Below are 21,340 nucleotides of genomic sequence, written 5' to 3' on the forward strand. Positions count from 1 at the left end.
TGTTTAAATTTCTTTGGTAAATCGTGTTACATATTAGAAACATGTAAATGGTTAAATGTCATTAATAAATAACCTGAAACATTATTTTCAGTCATTGATATCAATTAGAAAATTTGAACGCCTGAAAAAAATGTATAATATTTCCCCGGGTCGAATAGACCCGATCCGACAATAACGTATAGTCATTGTAGCCATCGTTATAGTGTTAAGTAGTTAGATAATAACGAAAAAATACAATAAAAAAATAATAGTTTTGCGGGTTAAGTGGTAGAGCAGCCACAGGCTGAATTTCTATCACGAGGACTTCACCAACTTATTTGACAAAAACTGTGTTGATCTTTTAGTTTCTAATACACATCGCTGTTCGTGCAATAAATTATACAATGCAGTGGCCATTAAGAAGCAGTATATTTGAGATTGGTAAAGTTACGTCAGTCAATATTGTGTATTGTAGCATCACACAACACGAGTGAGCGCGAAGAGCGAAGAACCGGGTAGGAATTCTGCCGCTGTCGTCTGCTTCAGAAGGCAGGAAGGGTCACATGAACCAATCACGGTAGACCTCTCGTACGCTGGCGTAGGAGAGCCCATTTACGCGCGTGCTGTAGAAATGGAAGCTTTCCCTCCATAAAGGCAGCAAGGAATATAGGAGTCCTGTACGCCGAACATGCTCGGCGTCCGGCCGGGAAAGGCATTGAAAAGAGATGCTAGAACGAGTGTTGAGTGTGCAGCGTTGCAAGCGGATCGCGAAAAATAGCCATTATAATGCCATGAAGGTCAAACATATATGAAATTAGTCACGTTTTACTTTATAATCACAGCATTTAAGCATTTTTGAAATTTTAAATCTGGGAACGCCGGGCATACAGGCGTACTATAACGCTACGCCACTGGTAGTTTCTAATAATTTTTGACACCACTGATTTCCCAACACCAGCCACTTCAGCGATTTGTCGCACAGTCATGGATGTGTTCTCACTCAATGTAATAATTCTAGAACGTTTTCTGGGTGTTATACCCATACTGAAAACACGTAGGAACACGGAGCATAACAAATGCGTGTTTACTACAGCCATTCACTCACAGAAATCTGTTGGTTAACAATTGGCATTGCACCACAATGACAGTAATGAAACAACAAAAATGCTTCAAACCTTGCAGTTGTTGTAAACATTATCAAGTACGCATCAAAAAGTTAGCTGATACTACTAGTATAAGTGTATGTTACGTATTTATTTGATTATCTCACATAAAGAGTAAAAAACTGTAAAAAGATGATTTTTCTCTCTTTGTCCGCATTAATTTGCACAGCACTGTAAATGTGTTCTAACAAAACATGTAATACATGTATATAATTATTACAAAAGTTTTAAATAGAATAAATAATCCTAGCAGGGCTTAATACAAGGTTCATTCTTTGTATAACCGGAAATATGTTGTAACAAATATTTATTACAAGCACCAAAAGAACTACAGTAGTATGTTTCAACGTAGTCCCCCCTAGTTCAATGCACCTACGCCAGCACTTCATAAGGGCACCTATTCCACAGGCAAAAAAAATAAATATTTTGGATGCATGCATAACCACTCATGCACCGCTGACTGGAACCAAGATCCACTTAGTGCATCTTTCAGTGGGCCAAAGGTGTGGAAATCGGAAGGTGCGAGATCGGGAAAATATGGCAGGTGGGGTAAGCACTCAAACATTAGGTCCTCGATGGTAGACAATGTGACATTGGCAGTGTGTGGTCTCGCATTGTCATGGAGCAGAAGCACACCAGTGGATACCAGACCACGTTGTCTCTGCAGAATGGCTTGTTTTAGTTTTTCGCTCAAAAGGTTGGAGTAGGTGGTACTATTTACATTATGACCTCTGAACATGTAATGTTCAAGAATTGGCCCTTTGTAGTACCAAAACAAAGATAACATGGCATTTCCAGCACTCCGCTGAGCACGCACCTTCTTGGATCTGAGAGACGAAGGATGTCGCCATTCCATTGATGTCCTCTTATGTTCTGGATCATAGAAATAAATCCAACTTCCATCTCCAGTGACAATACGATGAGGAAATGCCTCACCGTCAGCTTCATAACAGCGCAAAAGCTCCCTGGACACATCAAAACGTCTCTCCTTCATTTCTGGTGTCAAACGTTTTGGAACCACCTTACACACACTTTCCTGAACCTCATTATGTCATGACTGATATGGTGGGCTGATCCTACACTTATTTCCATCTGGGAAGCAATTTCACTGACAGTAATACACTGGTTCTCTCGTATCAAGTCCTCCACTTGAGCAATGTTGCTTTCCATGACAGAGCGACCTGGAAGCGGAGAATCTTCAACACTGGTTATGCCCTGTTTGAACTTCTCAGCCCACTCGTGCACTTCTGATCCACTTATACAGTTGTCACTGTACTGAACTGTCATGCGGCGATGAATTTCTATCGGTTTCACACCTTCACTCAACAAAAATCTCACGACACTTTGCTGCTCCAGCTTGGAGAACTTCTGTAAGGGTGCCAGCCCCAGCTATGAATAGTTTACAGATCCTCACAAAGTAACAAACATTTTTATACTACTTTTCTGGCTATTTATTGAATGCACCTTGTAGTATTAAACATATTGTTGTAACACCTCAACATTATAAATACAGCATTTACAAGGCATGCAAAAACAAATGTCAAAAGATTTACAGATTTGATTTCAGAACAAACAGTTCTTGTAACCACTAGTGGTGCATTATAGCAGTGGAAGCAAAATCAGTGACCCCCCCCCCCCCCTGCAGAACTGAATAAATCAAGGTTCGTAACTTTCCCTGCAATTTCCAGCACACTAAATTTTTATGCATAAATAACCTAAAAAAATAAATAACCTAATGATATTGATGTGCAAGAGAAATAGAATAAATGTTCATAATAAAATGGTTACATTTTATTTACATAAGGTAAAAACATTTTGTACTTTGCTAATCCCGAATCTCAGAGTCTATATTGGACCCCAGTTGCTACGAGGGTCACTATTTATATTTTGAGCCTAACAATGAAAAAACAGGAATTTAGCATTGAAAACTGCTTTATAGATTTTCGAAGTATTCTCCTTTATGGTCAATACACTTTTGCATTCGTTCGAACCATTTGTCAAAGCAGTTTTTCCAATCTTCTTGAGACACCTCCATAATATGGTTTTTGAACGCATCAATGGCGTCTTCCGCCGACGAAAATTGTTGTCCACGCAATTTATTCTTGACATTCGAGAACAAGAAGTAGTCATTGGGTGCCAAATCAGGACTGTACGGCGGATGACCCATCAATTAGATTTCTTGACTGTTCATAAAGTCGGTTGTTAGACGAGATGTGTGACAACTGGCATTGTCTTGATGAAGAATGATCCGACGGCGTTTGTTTGTTTTCCGTATTTGACCGAAGACCTCTGGCAAAAAAATTGTTGTGTATCATTCAGAGTTGACCGTTCTACGTTCCTCTAAAGGCACAGTTGCCACATGACTGGTTTTCCCGAAAAAACAGGCGACCATTTGTTTCAATGTGCTTCGAGGACGAACAACTTTTGTTGAATTGGGTTCATCTTGAAACACCCATACAGTCGACTGCTGTTTACGTTCCGGCTCATATGCATATATCAATGATTCGTCACCTGTTACAATCTTATATACGTCTTTTGAAGCACCACGATTGTATTTATTGAGCATTTGTTTGCACCAATTGACGCGAGCATCTTTTTGAGTTTTTGTCAAATTGTGTGGGATCCAACGAGAACAAACCTTTCTCACAGCTAAATGATCACGTAATATTTTATATATGCTGGTGGAACTAATGCCTATGGTTGATTCAATCTCACAGAATGTCACATGACCATCTTGCAGTATTAGGTTTTGCACAGCATCAATGTTTTCTTGAACAACAACTGATTTTGGACAACCTTCGCGAATCTCGTCGGTGAGCGAATGGCGGCCACGATTAAACTCTTGGCTTGATAATCCACGTCGAAAATCGTAAAAAATCATTGTACGAAGATGTTCACGAGTTAATTCCATTTTGTTGTTGTCGCGCAATCTCCAAGGCAACATAAACAACACAAATCAAGCTATTGACAAAACATTTGAAGTACGTTATGGTCAATAATGCCAGACGATTCCGTGCAAACGTCAAATCGCGCCTAACTTCAATCAGTGTTGCCAAGGCTTACAATATAAATAGTGGCCCTCGTATAAAGGGGAGACTCTTGCACCACTGTAGACATTGTACTAGTTTTGAATATTCTTTTGCAAAATACTGTGTGTATTGCTAGATTTGTATGATTATTATATTGGCCAAAAGCATTTGTTTGACACCCGACAAACAAATAGGAAGCCAGATGAATGGTTCCTTCGATTACCATGTGTTACAAAGAGTATTTGATTTTACATGTTCTTATGTAATTATGTGACTGTATTATTATTTCATATTTGTGTGTATGATCTGGCCAGATCGTCAATTAGGGTTAGTGTTATTTTCAATTGTAAAGTACAGGCCATTCGGTTTAGCTTGAGCTCTGACCTTCAGCTGTGCAGAAGCCTGCCGTCAGCACGACGATGCGAGAGTTCCACTGAGAGCAGAGTTGCTAACCACCTTAACAATTACCTACATCCATAATCTGACTTCAGAGCTTATTGCTAGGGGTGTTCTGCGGTACTTGCATTTAGTTTCTTTTTTTTAAGTGACAGTTTTAGAAGGTGACAGAGGATTCTTTTCGTCAGTGACAAAAAAGGCTGTCCCTACCCCTCTTCATCTCCAGGGGGGGAGGGGGCAGATCCTGTTATTGCTAGTAAGGTGTTGCAGGGGTAAAAACTGGAAAAAATATTGGAGAATGCAAAGTGATTCACAGTCAGAGTAGAGAAATTATCTCAATGTGCATAAGTTTATGAATAAAGAAGCTGAAGGTGTTCTTGCGTTGAATGTTAAACAAGTGCAAAAGCATGGTTCCGCTGCTACTGATGTGTCATTAAGTACTTTGAAATGCATCTAAAATGAAAATGATCGCAACAAAGTAACTGGGAAGAGATTAGTAATGCCTAGCAAACGACGCAGAAGAAAGAAATTGAAAGTGATGTGGACGAATTTGACAAGTGTGTTATTCGTAGAACAATTGACGAATTTCATGATCATGAAGGACAGAGTCCTACTTTAGATTCGCAAGTTGTTTTTTTCTAATGAGTCAACAGCATATAGCCTTTGCAGTTTCATGTCTAGTAGAATTGTAACTTCAGCGAATTGCAACACTGCTCCTATGAGTCACGTGACGTCCTCTGCAGATGACAAACCTTTCCCGCTTTGCACATGCCAGAGCTCAGGCTAAACCGAATGCACTGTATTATGTATTCTTGGTTCTTCCATGGGTTCCCAAGAGTGGTTCAAAATAGCCAATAGAATTTGAACTTTCAGCCCTCCCACGTGACAAGGGAGTGTGTATAAATATGGCCTCTCTGCCAGAGGGAGTGTGAAACTGAAATTCTGTGAGAGACAGTGTGGAGAGTGATCTTACAGACTTCAGCAGCCTCCCATCAGTTTACAAATCCGTTCCACCATTGCTGGCTTACATGCTGCGGTTCCGCCCCGAGAAACTATATGTATAATGTAAATTAGAGAAAGTAAATGTAAGAATCCAAGACCTGCCTATAGTGCAACTAAATGTACAATGTACACCCTGCAACGTTAATTCTGCAAGTTCTTGCCTGTCATTTTATTTTTTGGTTCTGAGTGCTCTGGTGAGAAACAGGATGGAAACCCAGGGATAACGAACTCAATTACGTAGTTGTTTATTTGGGTTTTTCCTACAAGCAGCAACCCATGTAAGGGTGATGTGTTTCAGAAAATGTGTCATTAATATTTCTTATTAATGTTCGTATTAAATTTCATAGAGAAAAATTTTCAATGCTCTTTACATTATGTAACAAAGGATTCCTTAATGACAGCAGTATGAAACCAACTGTTTAAGCAGCCGTTCCTGCACCGCAAGATCCATCCATATCATACTACACATTTTTCTTTTACTTCCCAAAAGAAATAATACATGTCAGTGGCAATAGTGAATGTTTGTCATCTGGTTACATACATATGCAGGGGTGTAACTAGACTGGTGGAGCCGGAGCAGTGCCCCCACCCCTGGAGATAAAGGGCCCATAAAGGCCAGAAGACTATAATGGATTATCCTGACTTACGTTTTTGTTAGACTGGCCTGCTGCAGGCAAATTATAGACACGTGTGATGCCCAAAGTTGGTGCTTTCGTAAAGTTGCACGTCTACAGTAATTATGCCATGACTTCACACTATACTACGCACGGTCAAATTATTGATTTTAACACAATTAGGTAAGGAAAGAAACGCTGGCTGGAAATTCGGTGGAAGTACAAGAAAAAAAAAAAACTTGCACTAGTCATAATTTAAATTTGGTTCTTAGTGCTGTAACTGGGAAGGGATCCTGTTATTTTTTAATTTTTTTTTTATTAACGGTTCAGAATAGCTATAATTTTTTTCATAACAGTCAGTGCTCGATGTGAGGGGAGATGCAGGAGGATGGTATCCCCCCCAGCTAGCAAGATTTTCACAAAGCAACCCCCTAGCTGTCTCATTGTCGCCATGTTAAACCATAGGAGCATCCCCCCAGCTAACCCCAAGGCTCGATCAAACACTTCCCCAGCTAACATTTTCCACAAGAGCTGATAACAACAGTATTCTCTGATGGCAAACCTTGAACAAGAAATAAACCAAACCCAACTCTCAAAACACTTAATCCAACATGATAGGCAGCAAGATAAGAAGTTGTGTATGCTCTCACAGGCTTTTTGATGTTTTGAAAATTTCTTCCTCTATAATTTTAACACGCAGGAAGCCAAATGAACGAGTGGGATATTGGCCTTAGGGGGAAAATTGAATCCTTCAGTTTCATTTTATTATTGACTGTTCAATGTAAAGTTTTGTAACAGCATTCCTAACAAGCAGAATATCTTGTTATGGTTTAATATAATCTCTTACAGAACACTCTCTTAGAAATGACTGAGCTTCGGAGATCATTTGAATCATTTGTTGAAATGAAAATATGTGCCAAGTTAATTCTCTGACAAAAGAATGAAAAAGATAAAGAAGCACTTTGACAAACCGTGTCCAAATACTTGCCAACCGAGAGACCTGGTTCAACGTATTTTACCTGATGATAGACACAATTTGCTCATAATTGGACAATCTTTTTAAAGGCATGAAAGCATTTATAGCCAAACAGAAAGTGATACAACCTTATTTTTGTCAAAATTTATAAACACTGAGCTTCACAAAGGACCTGACAAAATTGAAAAATCATTTCTAAACCTTTATTTCAGTCACAAATATTACCAGAAGAACTTTTGAACACAAGATAAAGGACATGAATGATGTGAAAGAGCTTGCTCATCTCCTTGTGATACAATATATTTCATTGACTTCCAGTTATCCTAATGTGTGCACAGCTTGTTTCATGTACAGTCACCAGCAATAAAAATGGGACACCTAGCTAATTGCTTCCCCTCAATGCATTATGTGTTGCCCAATTCTACGGCAATCAGCTGACTCAATAGCAAGTTTTTAACAGGAAGTTATTCTATTTTAACCTTTTCTGTTGTTGTTATTCTGTTGACACACTAATTAAACAGAACTATATTTATATTATTGACTTTCAAAATAATGATTATTCTCTTTTCTTTTTCTTCTGATTTGAAATAAATTATGCCAATTTCCGGTAAATTTAACCCCCTCCCCTTCCATTCCTCATGATTCCCTTGCATGACCATTGTCAATTTTAATGAACCAAGAAGTTTGAAAAATAATATATCACATATGCATGAGATTCATAAATCATAGTTGATTATCCTAATGTCTTCCCATGTACACAACACTGGAAGTGTTGGGATCTGCCTCATGTTGATTTAATTTACTATGAAGTTCCTCTACCAGTGTGATTTTTCATACCTATTTTTTTCTGTGCAATTGTTGGCTGAAGGAATTGTGGTGCCAAGTTTAAAAAATGTCAGGAGTCATTGTCATACCTTAGTCATTTATTAAAAATAAAACACTATAACAAAACAATTTCACCTTTAAGAATTCATAACATAACTTATTTACAAAATTTTTCTTTTTGTCTTTAGTTACAATGAAAAGTGTGATCCAGCTTATAATTAAAACATAATAATGGAAGGTGAGCTTGTAAAGGTTATAAATATTAAAATTCACGTAAAGAGCACCTAATAAATAAATTTCCAAATGTTCTTATGCATTTTTTCCCTTAGCTTCACTTTTAACAACACACGTTCACCAGTACACGAATTAAACTTTTTATTGCTTCCTCTATGGCAAAATGGTTCGGATCCCACTTCAAACTGTAGGTCCAGTCCTGATTAGCTTATCTGTGCATAAAGTAGACTTAAACAACATTTATAAATCTTTTGCTTTAGGGGTGTAAATGCAGATTTTTTGCACTTTACCTTTATTCTTGGAACTTGTATCACATTTTATGGAACCTATTTAACTAACAATGTGGTTTCCTGTATTTTGCTTGAATCCACACTCTATACATGGTGAGCAATCTTCCTCTGTTAACTTGCAATCGACTGTCCTGCAGATTTTGAATTTCTTCAAAGCCTGCTTTCTTGAACAATTCCCGCACATCATCTGAAGAATAAAATATAGTAAATTATAACTTTTTCTATACCAGGGTTCCCATTCATTTCAACAAAACAAATTCCATGACATTCCCAGGCAATTTTGTAATAAATTTCCAGACCATTCTGTGATGTTTTAACATACTAATAAAAAAGTTTTCAATGTGATAAACTGCACACACTGTTCAAGAGAATAAAGTTCAAAATATATATGAGAAAAACTATAGAAACATTTTTATGTAAAATATATAAAATATTTTCCCATTAAGAAGCTAAATTAAATAATAAAGTACAGTAAAGTGCTCCCCTGTGCTTTGCACCATGCCATGAAGGCATATAGGGGGTGTGGGGTTAGGACCCCACACTTTCTTGATCTCGGTCGAGCAGGGGGGGTGATGTGATCAGCACCATGCCCCTGGCTGCCTTTACCCCCCAGTTTCCTCCAGGTACCCACTTTATACGATGCTGGGTGGGCACCGGAGCTGCTTGAACAGGTAGAAAAAGTCCCGGTTCTCCCTGTTGGGGATCGGACCTGGGTCTCACGCATAGTAGTCAGACAAAATTAAATAATAGTGGAATTTATTTTCATTTCCAAACAATGGCAAGTACAAAAAAAACACTAGGTTTCCCCAGGCTTTTCCAGGTTTTCAAAGTAGGTGGGAACCCTGTAAACAAGATAGAAATTTATCTGCCTTCTTCAATTCAATTCCCTGCTTCTTTATAATCTATGACAAGCATGTTTGACAATACATTAAAAACTCATCTACAAATTAACATAGTGCTACTAGCAATAGGGATTTCACATTCTCAGAAAAGATCACTCATGAGTAGACACATGAAGTTTTTGTTTTCTTTTTCCCTAAATTTCAATATTATTTTTTACTGCAATATGGTGTTATTTTTCATGGTTTAGGGCGAAATTCAAGAAGCTCAGTCGTTAGGGCATCTGACTACCATGTGAGAGACCCAGGTTTGATCGCTAGCAAGGGGGAACCGGGACTCTTTCAACCTGTTCAAGCAGCTTTGGCATCCACCCAGTGTCGTATAAAGTGGGTACCTGAAGGAAACTCTGGGGGGTAAAGGTGGCCAGGGGCATGGTGCTGATCACATCACCCCAGCTTGGCCGACATCAAGAAAGTGTGGGGCCCTAACCCCACACCCCCTATATGCCTTCATGGCATGGTGCAAAGCACAGGGGAGCACTTTACTTTTTTTCTAGGGCAAAATTCGGTGTTATTTTTACATGCATTTTTACTGTTCCTTCTATGCTTATGATTTTCACATTGCTTTTCTTCTGGAAAATTGAGACAAATTTTAGTTTTAATTACAAAAAAATAATAAATTTAAGGCATACCTTGTGAGAAATAACCAAATTTCTTCCATTTGGAAAACTATTTTATCTCATCAGCAAGCAAATATGAAATGTTTATTGAATGATATCATCCAAATCTTTGAACACAATCATTCACATCACATTTCCCTAACAATGCCAAAAAATCCCTCTGCGGCCTCAAAATACAGTTTTGTGTACACCCACATACATGCCCCCTAACCACCTCCCCTGAAACACAACAGGTGCTTCTCCCTGAAAATTTTCCCATTCCTACGAAAATTTCCCTTCTGGGAAGATCCCCAATGAATTCTATTTCAAGACAAGGTTAAAGCAATAAAACTGCACCAAACTGCAATAAATGAAGCATGACAATCTCTTTTGAATCTAACTTTCACCAGCTAGACTAGAAATGACAGATCTAATAGCGCTTCAGGTAATTCTTTTTGAACAGAAGAAATTCGCGATTCCGAAACACCGAATACTTGTTTCCTTAACCTACCAAAATACATTTGAACACTTTATTTTGCTTTCCTCGAGTTTTCAGTGTTATCATTAAAATGAAAACTTCAAGTTCCTACTCATGAGTAAAGCCCAGATTTTTATGTAATATCAACCCCTAAAATATGTACATAAATATGTAATAAAAATGTCTGAAATATGTAAAAAATATGTAAATTCATAATGAAATATGTACTATAAATATTTATTCCAAACGTGACTTCCTATTTTTGTTAAATTTTTTCTTCACAAAGGGATATGTTTATTTCAAAAAGACTTACAAAAATTGAAGTTACAATATTACAATGCTTACATTAAGTATTTTTTATGTTCTTATAGAGCAAAAATATTAACCACAATTTGAATATATTCAATATTTAATATACAATGTCACCAGGTACCATTCAAAATGTTCAGTAGTAAATTTTTGTTGCCCAAATATTTCACTCAAAAAGCACTTACAAAAATTCAGGTTACCTTTGATCTTGGGGCAGGCACTGTATTTAATTATTTAACTTACAATATGTTACCAGGTACATTTCCAAATGTTCAGAAGTAAATGTTTGTCGCCGATCAGATAATATGTTCTTGTACGCAGAGAAACTTCTCTCCACGTCACAAGAAGTAACCGGACGTACTTCAGGAGGTGAATGTGGTCGGGAGAAATATCATTGGGAGGGTTAACTGTTTCACCATTGAGAATGCGGCTCACTGTAAATAAGCTGACGTAACCTGGGTTTCTTTCAGTCACTGCGTCAAATTTTCTTCGAGCTTTCTCTCCCACATCTCCTCCAACAGCAGACAGTTTCTTTCTTGCATCCTCATATATATCCATGGCTTCCAGGAGAGGAAGCCCAACAGTTTTAAGTTGTTTTATCCTTGTATCAATCCAACCAAAATTGCTGTTTCTGTATGCCATATCACAAGCAAGTTTGGTGTCCTTGAAGAGATTTTGAGCAGTGCGTACCGATACAGTTGAGTCCGCCGAAAATGAGTCAAGCACAGATTTCACTTCTTCAAAATGTTCGTTGTAAAACTTACTTGCCCGGATCCAAGTGCCCCATCTAGTAAGAATAGGTTCCGGAGGAAGTGGTACACCTGGCAATTGTTCCTTGTAAACTTGCACACGTTGTGGTGCCTTCAGAAACACCTTTTTCGTGGAAGAAATAAGTTGGTTGACTTCCGGGAAATTGCCTCTCACCCGTCAGCAATATGTTGGAGAGCATGTGCCAAGCAAGTAAAGTGGATCAAGTTAGGATAAAACACTTTAAGTGCCGTAGCAGCTTTTAACATGTATGACGCACTGTCTGTGAACATGTGAAGAACTCTCTCTTCTTGTACGCCATCTGGATACAACAATTTAAGACTGTCATTCACAAATCGTGCTATGGTGGAATGATTAGTACGCTCTAGAACTTTGCATGCAATGAGATGTGGTGTAGATGGAGAATCAGCAATTAGCGTTCCAACAATGAAATTACTTACATACCGTCCCAAAGCATCAGTTGTTTCGTCGATGGAAATCCACACATAGGAACTGCCTACTTCTGCCCTAATTGATTCTAAAGTTTCTTTGTAGGAATGTGGAAGATATCGCTTTCGAAGGGTTGACTCGTCAGGAAGTTTACGGCCACAATATTTTTCCAGAAAATACCGGAACTTCGTTACTTGAATTTTATACCAAGGGATGTTTGCTGCAATCATTGCTTCGCACATTTCCTTGTAAAACACACTGAATGAAGAATCCTCTTGCATCTGGGTTAGTAAAACTTGCTTCTTTTCACTCCGTAGTTGTACGTTTTTCACATGAAGTGAAGTGCGAACATGTTGATCTAATTGAGACTTCATAGTGCACTTTATCGCACACTCGACAAAAAATAACTTTACCATCCGTAGTAAATGCATCATCGACTGCTATCCAAGATCGTTACTTTTGAGATAACGAGGAGGTATGCGGAGCCATTCCAACTTTCTACAGCTAAAACACTGTTTAAATACTGAGGCAAGCTCTTCTTAAAACTCCAATGGTTAAATTGAAAAGGCGACGAAATATATATACGAAATTCTACGGTTGAGTTAACAATACTTCATTCAAGATTTGTCGCCGCCGGCTGCAAAAATCAAAACGATCACAACAATGTACGGATGAAAGGTAAGTGCCTCTCAGCGTTGTACTTGCCGCCTTCCATTGTTGGTTCTCTTCGTTCGCTGTGTGTTGCTTGCCGCTCCATGTTACAAACTGGAAACTGAAACACTGTCGAATCTTGATGTAATTGTTATGATGCGGCGAATCAACGAACTGCTATGTACGTACAACGAAGGCAAATCGCACTTTTAAGTTACTATATTTTTTTAGACCTGGAAATGGGGAGGGGAAGTGAGAAGATACTTTTTTAACTAGTAAGCCAAAAGTTCATTGGATTTTCCTCTTAAGGACTGTTTTATGTAAAAAGTATTTCATATCTTAGGAATATGTAACATTTAGTAAAATATGTAAAAATATGTAATATAAAACTTCACTGTGACATCTCTACTGACGTAATTCGTCAATATATTTTAATTCCATGCTTGTACATATAAAGGAAAAAATATGTAATTACATAGAAATCCGGGCTTTACTCATGAGACAGCTCCTTGAATGCCAAGAACAGATAAGTAAGGTTTTTCCCTCAGTTGTTCCATTCTTAAATGGCCAATTTCATAATTTCCACCACACTTCTTGGTGGTGCACAAATTAGAAATTTTGTATTCTACAAGGTATTATCCAGAATTTTGTGGCTGGTGTTGCCATCTGGAGGGCAGTTGTAGTAGTGCAATGCAACAGTAGATGGTAGTGCTATCTTGAGAGTTAGTGTATAAAATTTCACACAGGTGGGTGAATGTGCTAACCACTTACGCCCTTTCATTTAAAGTCGTGTATTTGATATGTCGTGATTTCTCAATGGATCTCAGATAGGAACAGCAAGTGTGCATCAAATTTTCAGTACATCTCACGAAAAGTGCACCGAAGACCCTGGCAATGATTACACAAGTGTTTGGGGAAGAATGCATGAGCATTGAATGGCATACTCAGTTCAGGACTGGTTATCCATCCATTGAGGACGATGAACACACACGGATGCTCTTCAGCTGCACAACACCTGGCGTTGTTGCTGAAGTTCAACAGCTCCCTTGTAAGAATGAAAGTCAATCATTGATGTCTTGGAAGGAACTTCATCATGTTGCCTCTTGTCCAGGGTTAACTCAAGGTGGCTACTCTAGGACCACGATAAAAATCAAGTATAATTCCCACTTTTCAAAGCAAATTTTCCAAAAATTCAATAGAAACATGCTTTCTCTATTTAAATATACATATTACCGCCTCTCACAACCCACACAAATATATTAACAATATAAAGGGTGTGTGTGATACCAATGTATCCAAAAATTCTTATTAGATTAAATTAAATGGTATATACAGTGTGTCCAGATGAAAATATACCAATAAGAAATTTGAATAGCTCGGCAACCGTTGATAATAGAAATGTCCAGTTATGTTTATTTGGAAGAGGGAATCATAGAATTTTATGATAAGCAAAATAAAATTGCAGTACTCACCTCAGTAGATCTCAATGTGAGATCTTTTGGTGGCTCGACAAACGTCAAGTTGGCACTCAACCTCAATTCAAACGTTGCACAACATTTGACGTGTCACTGATGCACATGCATTGATAATCCTTTCTAGTAGATCGTCCAACTCTTGCACAGGTGTCCGGTAGGCAATAGTCTTGACATACCACTAGTCAAGTCGGACGACCTTGGAGGCCATACAAAGGACCCCCCTACCAATCCAATTGTCAGAGAAATGATTATGTAGGAAGTTCTTGACACAATAGGCATAATGCGGGAGGGGGGGTCTTGTTGGAACATGTACCCGTGAGGTATATGGGGTACAGCATAATGTTCTAACTTTTCAAGGTAACTTGCTCCCATAACTGTAGCCCCTTCAAAGAGAAAAAAAGGCCAAATTACAGAAACTTGTGTCAAAGCACACCACACATTTAATTTTGGGCTGTCGTGTTCATGCCCCATAACTGCATGTGGCTTTTGCTCACCCCATATCTTGCAGTTATGCCTATGCACTTTCCCCAATGTATGGAAAGTAGCTTCATCAGAAAAGGTAACACGTGTAAGGAATTCATTGTCCTGATCAATGCGCGATAGCATTTCCACAGCAAAGTCAAACGTAGCAGGTTTGTCAGTGCACCTAAATTTGTGAAGCAGCTGTAACTTATACGCTCTGAGCCTTAACGTTTTATGTACGATATTGTGCACAGTTGAACGTGGAATCGGCAGTTGTGAACTCACACGTGTAATTGATTTGCTTGGACTTCTCTGAAAAGCTTCCTTCACTGCAACCACTTTCTCCTCACTCACACACTGCCTTTCTTCCTCAACAAAAAACCAGTTTTCAGCAATTGTTTGTGTGATCTAACAATGTAATGAGCTAATGATGCTCTGGTAGTTCTTGTCCATATTGTTACCTAAATCTCCTTTGCACTGCACTGTTACAGGGGACTTCAATTCCACAAACCAAAAACAGCACTCAACTTTCTGACGCACAGTAAATTATGCCATTTCATTCACTACTAAAGAACAAAGCGGTGCATGTGCGTACTCATGTTACGTTGTTGTTGTTGTCATCTGCTGGTAAAAAATTCTATGATTCCCTCTTCCGAACACTTGTGCAAGGGCTGGACGATCTACAAGAAAGCATTATCAATGCATGTGCGTCTGTGACACTTCAAACGTTGTGCAATGTATGAATTGACATTGAGTACCAACTTGATGTTTGTCGAGCCTCCAAAGGAGCTCACATTGAGATCTACTGAGGTGAGTACTGCAATTTTCTTTTGCTTATTATAAAATTCTATGATTCCCTTTCCAGATAAACATAACCGGACATTTCTATTACCAACGGTTGCCGAGTTATTCAAATTTCTTATTGGTATATTTTCATCCGGACACACTGTATATCTATTTAAAATATTTAATTGAAGGTGCGGAGTTTACATTTGCCATTTCACATACTCAAGATTCGAAATACCGGGTGTCCGAGAAGTGTTTGTATGAAAACAAAAATTAACTGTATCCGCTATATGCAACATAGACATGAAAAAATAGTACCAAAATGTTCGGAAACTATTCAAGTTTTTTTGTTTCACATTTCTGTACCGTTGCAGTAGTGTAGCAGTGCCAGTGTCCAGCAAACCGGAAATGTACACAAATCAGAAAAAGGCTAAGTGTGTCCTGTGGTTTCACGAGAGCAGGTCACAAAAAACAGTGCAGAGACAGTTTCAAACATCGTGCGTATCTGGGGTAAAGAGCCCCCTCATGAGGTGAGGAAGTCGACCATGGACAACCCGAAGATGAACGTTTGGTGCGCGCTGCTGCATGACAGAATGATCGAACCATTCTTTTTCTGTGAGGACACCGTAACATCTGGAGTGTATCTCGACATGTTGCAATTGTTTGCTGTTCCTCAATTGCTAGAATACCACCCAGATGTTATCTTTCAACAAGACGGTACACCGCCACATTGGAGTCTGGAGGTTCGTTCCTACCTTGAACAGACATTTCCTGGAAAATGGATTGATCGAGATGGACCGACGGCGTGGCCTGAACGATCTCCAGACATAACCCCTTTAGATTTTTTCTATGGAGTTATGTGAAAGACAATGTCTACAGAACTCCTGCATCTGATCTTGCAACTCTGCAACAACGGATAACCCAAGTCATCACATCAATCCCTCCTTTGATGTTGGCTAATGCATGGCGAAAAGTTGAATTTCGACTAGATGTACTCCGTGCTACCAAGGGTGCTCACGTGGAGATTTATTGATTTCTTTCCTATTGCCAATAAAACTTGAATAGTTTCCGAACATTTTGGTACCATTTTTTCATGTCTATGTTGCATATAGTTAATACAGTTAATTTTTGTTTTCATACAAAGACTTCTCGGACACCTGGTACATCTACAAACGCAAGTCACAAATGTTACGGTTTATATTCTAATCTACGAAAAATTGTTAATTGTATAAGAATGTCAGATTAAAATTTACCTAATCATCTTCGAGATATCTTATCTTCAGTCTGTCAGATACTGTTCTGCAAAGGATACTAACTAAGTAAACGGGTTAAGAAAATTCTGTCTTACTTTCCACACAGCTTTCTTTTCCTTCTTCGATAAAAATAAAATCTTTACTGTGAAAAACTTGCCTTGGGGCATTTATAAATATGTATAAATTCTATGGGTTTTGGATTAATAAAAGTTGCAGTTTTTCACGTCTCTGGAGGGAAAAAAATCAGAATTTATGCGTAATTCCCAGAGCCAATAATTCATGAGTAGCCACCCTGTAACACTAGTGATGAGAGCTAGGTTTATGGTTACAACTCTGAGACAAAGCTACCATCCTTCAAATGGAAAATACCATGACCGAAAAAAGCAGAGCCATATGAAGAGTAAGTTAAAAAAAGCATTACTTTCTGAGGCAACAAGGAAATTGTGCACAATGAATTCATCCCAGGAGGCCAAACTATAAATTCCACCTACTACTGTGATGTTTTGTGGTGGCTGCATGAAGACCTTACTCCAAACTTTGGCGATAAAAGAACTGATTTTTGCATCATGATAAGAGTCTTGAGAAACTGGGAAAAATTGTCAAAAATGTGCAGCAATCAAGGTTTGTGTTTGTTTGATTTTCCCAGGCTTTAATATGATGGAAAAAGAACTAATGATGACACAGAAGAAGGAATAGTGTTGCTCATGGTTCAATGTGAATACATCCTGGCAATCCACACATATCCAATTCCAATATGGTGGGAGTCAAGAAGATATATCAGCCAATTTCACTTAAGTCAATCAAAATAAGATTTTGAGACTTATAAATGGTTGTGTGGGAGCTAAAAAGCAGCCATGTGCTCAGTTCTCCCACTTTTGGTGAAAGTGGCCATAGGTTCAATCTCCCAAAATTTCAGTGTTGGCCCATCATCACGAAGACAATTGGGAAAATTACTTGAGAGCAATACGAGCTCTGGTCTCGAAAGCCAGAAGACAGCAGCGATGGGACATGATGTGTCATCTAATGAAAAAGGCATTTGGCAGGACCAGCACTTAATTGGTGGTTGTACCACAGTGTTTATTATTATTATTATAGTTTTTAATGGCAGGCAGAAGGCATTACCTTGTCAAAGCTGTGCATACTATGACACCAGACATAACAAAACATGTTTAGAGATAACTGCTCTTTCACCTATACATGTGCTATATGTGTGTAAACCTCCAGGTGTTAGAGGCTTGCAGGCAGGAGCGAGACAAACATCTGTTAAAGGTTGAGAGACTTTGAGCAATGCAAAAAACATGAGCTAACACTCAATCACACATCCAAAAATAAGACATGCATATCATACACACATTCATACCTAAGTACAAATTATACCTACGGGCCGAATTTTTTATGTAATTACATATCTTCTCCTTTGTAAGTAGGCAAGCACAAAGTGCAAATGTCGGTGAATTACGATGTTAGGAACGATATGTGTGAATTGTTTTGTTACATATTTTTACATAAAATGCTGTATTTGGACCATCTTTCTGGTTTTTGATTGATTTATTGATTTGGTATATTTTTATTTTACTTTTCCAACACTTTTGGCTAAATGCGAAGATAAAGATGAGTGACGATACAATAAAACTGAAGAAGGGACATTCACAGAGGAACACCCGTGTTATGGGATTCGAATCTGGAATGCCTGGTGCCGCAGCGTTCCTTCTAACCACTCTGCCACGGAGGTTGGCCATTCTGGTTTTCACTGAGTAAGGAGCTATAATTGTGGGACAAACTTGAAACTTTGATTTCTCAAAAAATCTGGTAATTTTTATTTGATTGTGGCACATCTGTCACCTTTCGCTTCATGTTGAAGATGACTTTGTTCTTTGCTGCTGCTGATTCAAGAATTAGTGACTGTTGTCATTCATGTTATCGGATTATAAATTTATCAACGTAACTTACCACATTACAATTTCATTATTCCAAGATAACTTCTTAAAATGAAATAGTATTGAGAAATTTATTTAATATAATTACAATTGTCAAAGCTAGAGAACTAAAAAAACAAACAGAAATCAGAGAAATAATAGACATATTAGATATTTTAAACTGCATACATATTTTGCATGTTTTGACAACATAAAAATCCAGGCTCTAAATATATCTGTGCATGTTAATATACAGTGGAGAAAATAAATATTTCCCTCCATAGGGCTACTGATATTAACAGCCTATTTGGCAAGTATTTCTTTCCATCACTGCACATTAGGATTAGAGGAACACTTAATTGGTTTCCAAATGCCCACAGTGGACTTCACATACTATATCACACACACTTACCTTGGGTGAAGAAATACACTCTTGTCCCATCTCCCCTGACATAGAAGTTATCTGATAAACATCGTCCCTTCTTGAATCTTAGTTGGGCCATATCATAACGTCCATAATCTCGGAATAAAACTAGGCCACCTGGCTTCAGATATGTGTATATCTTTTTAACAGCATGCAGCATCCTGTAAAGATTTATATACGAGTCTTAAAATATATTGCACTAACAAAAAAAAAAGCACTATGCTACAAGTAAACATGGAAGAATTAAACATTAATTCTAAGCATAAAATTAATAATTCCCCCCCTCCTCCCAAGATCCACCCCCCCTGCCCACCAACCACCCCTTGGAAAGATACATCACTGCCGTCATTTCCACCACCTCTGACAGCTCATTCTTAAATAACTTTCACAACCAACCTAACCTCAATCCCCCCCAACAGAAAGCTCTGAGACCTCCGCAACAACCACAACATCAAAATCCTCCCAGCTGACAAGGGGTCCACCACGGTGGTCTTGAAATCTCAAGACTACCTGGCGGAAGCCAACCGCCAGCTGGCTGACCCATCACCCCCTAGAGCTAGAAGGCCACTCCCTTGCCGCGTGACGTCACGCCGATCCGACCCTTCCAGCAGTAGCCAGAGCTGTTCGATTCTCAGTAGTTCCGAATATTGCTTCTACAGCGGGAAAGAATTACTACGTAATGTTCAGCAGAATGTTGTTAAACAAGAATAGTAAATAAGGATATACAAATCTGCTGAATGTCAATTATTTTAATATACCAAAATATAAAGTAATATATACATTGTACTAGATAAGTTCGAACATCTACTTTTTTCTTCCAAATGTAGAGATTTACATTTATGTACGCACAATTTTTGCATCTTGATCTTAGCATTGAAACGCATTCGAAAGAAAAATATTAATAGATACAATTTAGGAGGATACACAGATTTTCAGTCAGCGATTTTTCAAGCTAAAAGATCCGATCATATTCTTCCATTCTTAAATAATTACCAGGTTCTTACCATGGCAAACAGAAGGAAGTTGCACTATCTCTGTTTTATACGCCGCATACTGACAGAAGGTAAACCGCAGTACCTGTTTGAGAAGATGCATTCCCGTAGGGAAATCCATCAGTATGTTACCCGTAAGCGGAACAACTTCGATTTACCCCATCACTCTACCACGGCCTACAAATCATCTTTCTCCTTCTCGGCTCCCAAAGCATGGAATGCATTGCCTGCAAATATCGCTAGTGTAAACAACCCATTATATTTCAAAGGTAAAATAAAAGATCTGCTGTTAATGGAACAATGGCAGAGTCGGGGCACATACTGAAGGTATCAAGTCACTCACTATAAGGAATTGTATTATTATTACTATTGTCTTTTGTATTTCTAGTTACACTTTTTTTTGTATCCAACTAATTCCTATGTATTTTTTTCTTTCTTCATTTTTTAATTTTTTTATTATTATTATTATTATTTTTACGTTTAGCTTACTGCTCCGTAAGTTTATATCATCTCATATGTATTATCATATTGAAAAGAGTTAGGTGGCAGAGCAGCCCTTGGCTGAACCTCGCCCGCTGAATAAAGAAAATTTATTATTATTATTATTATTATTATTATTATTAATTTAAACAAGTTAAGGCATGCATATTTATTCATTCATTGTCGTTGACACATTTAACCTGGAAAGGCAGCAAACAGGCAGAAAAATCTTGTTTTTAAAGATAAGAAAATTGTGCACAGTGTAATTACTAGCTTCTCTTAACCTATCTGCAATGCCTATCTCTAACTTATTCACTGACCAAGTCATTCATGTGTCACTTGGATTCACCCGCCCTGGCTGACTTTATATTCCATTAGGTCATTTTAGATCTACATCTACCGACTTAAAATTTTAAAATCACAATAAAAAAAATAAAATCATTCTGAAATGTGATTGATTACCTCAAAACGTCTGATGAAAATTAAAACACCAAGAACATAAGTTTCATGAGCTCATTCTCAAATTTACTGGCAAAAACGAATAATGTAACTAAGCTACAATTACATCAAAACTAAGCAGATTAAATAAAAAATAACACCTCTAAGCAAAATGTTAGAATCTCAGAATAATCTCACGCAATTAAACGCAAAGATTCCTCCCTCTTAATTTAAGCAGCCACCTCACAAAAATCAAGCACAATTACACAATCTAAGTAAGATACAATTACATCAAAAGCATATTAAATTTTCGTTTTTTTCATAGTTTGATAGGAATGCTTTTCTCGGTTTCGTATCGAGATGAAAATGTTTCTCGTTCTCGGTTTTTCATAGTTTGAAATGAATGTCTTTCTCGGTTTCGTATCGAGATGAAAATGTTTGTCTCGTTCTCGGTTTTTCATAGTTTAAAATAA

General features: G+C 37.9%; 1 protein-coding gene across 1 annotated transcript in view; it reads right to left on the reverse strand.

The window, feature by feature from the left end:
- Positions 1 to 8,061: 8,061 nt before the first annotated feature.
- Positions 8,062 to 21,340, reverse strand: part of Mettl2 (methyltransferase-like protein) — a 52,187-nt gene continuing 38,908 nt past the window's right edge. The window contains exons 5-6 of the mRNA XM_083121644.1: positions 18,946 to 19,118; positions 8,062 to 8,695 (exon numbers count right to left, since the gene is read on the reverse strand). Coding sequence (XP_082977770.1) covers positions 8,553 to 8,695; positions 18,946 to 19,118 — 316 coding nt within the window. The 3' untranslated portion in view covers positions 8,062 to 8,552. The remainder of the gene's footprint in view (positions 8,696 to 18,945; positions 19,119 to 21,340) is intronic.

This window comes from Lepisma saccharinum, chromosome 4, assembly GCF_977018435.1.
Source record: "Lepisma saccharinum chromosome 4, izLepSacc3.1, whole genome shotgun sequence".
NCBI classification, from domain to species: Eukaryota; Metazoa; Arthropoda; class Insecta; order Zygentoma; family Lepismatidae; genus Lepisma; species Lepisma saccharinum.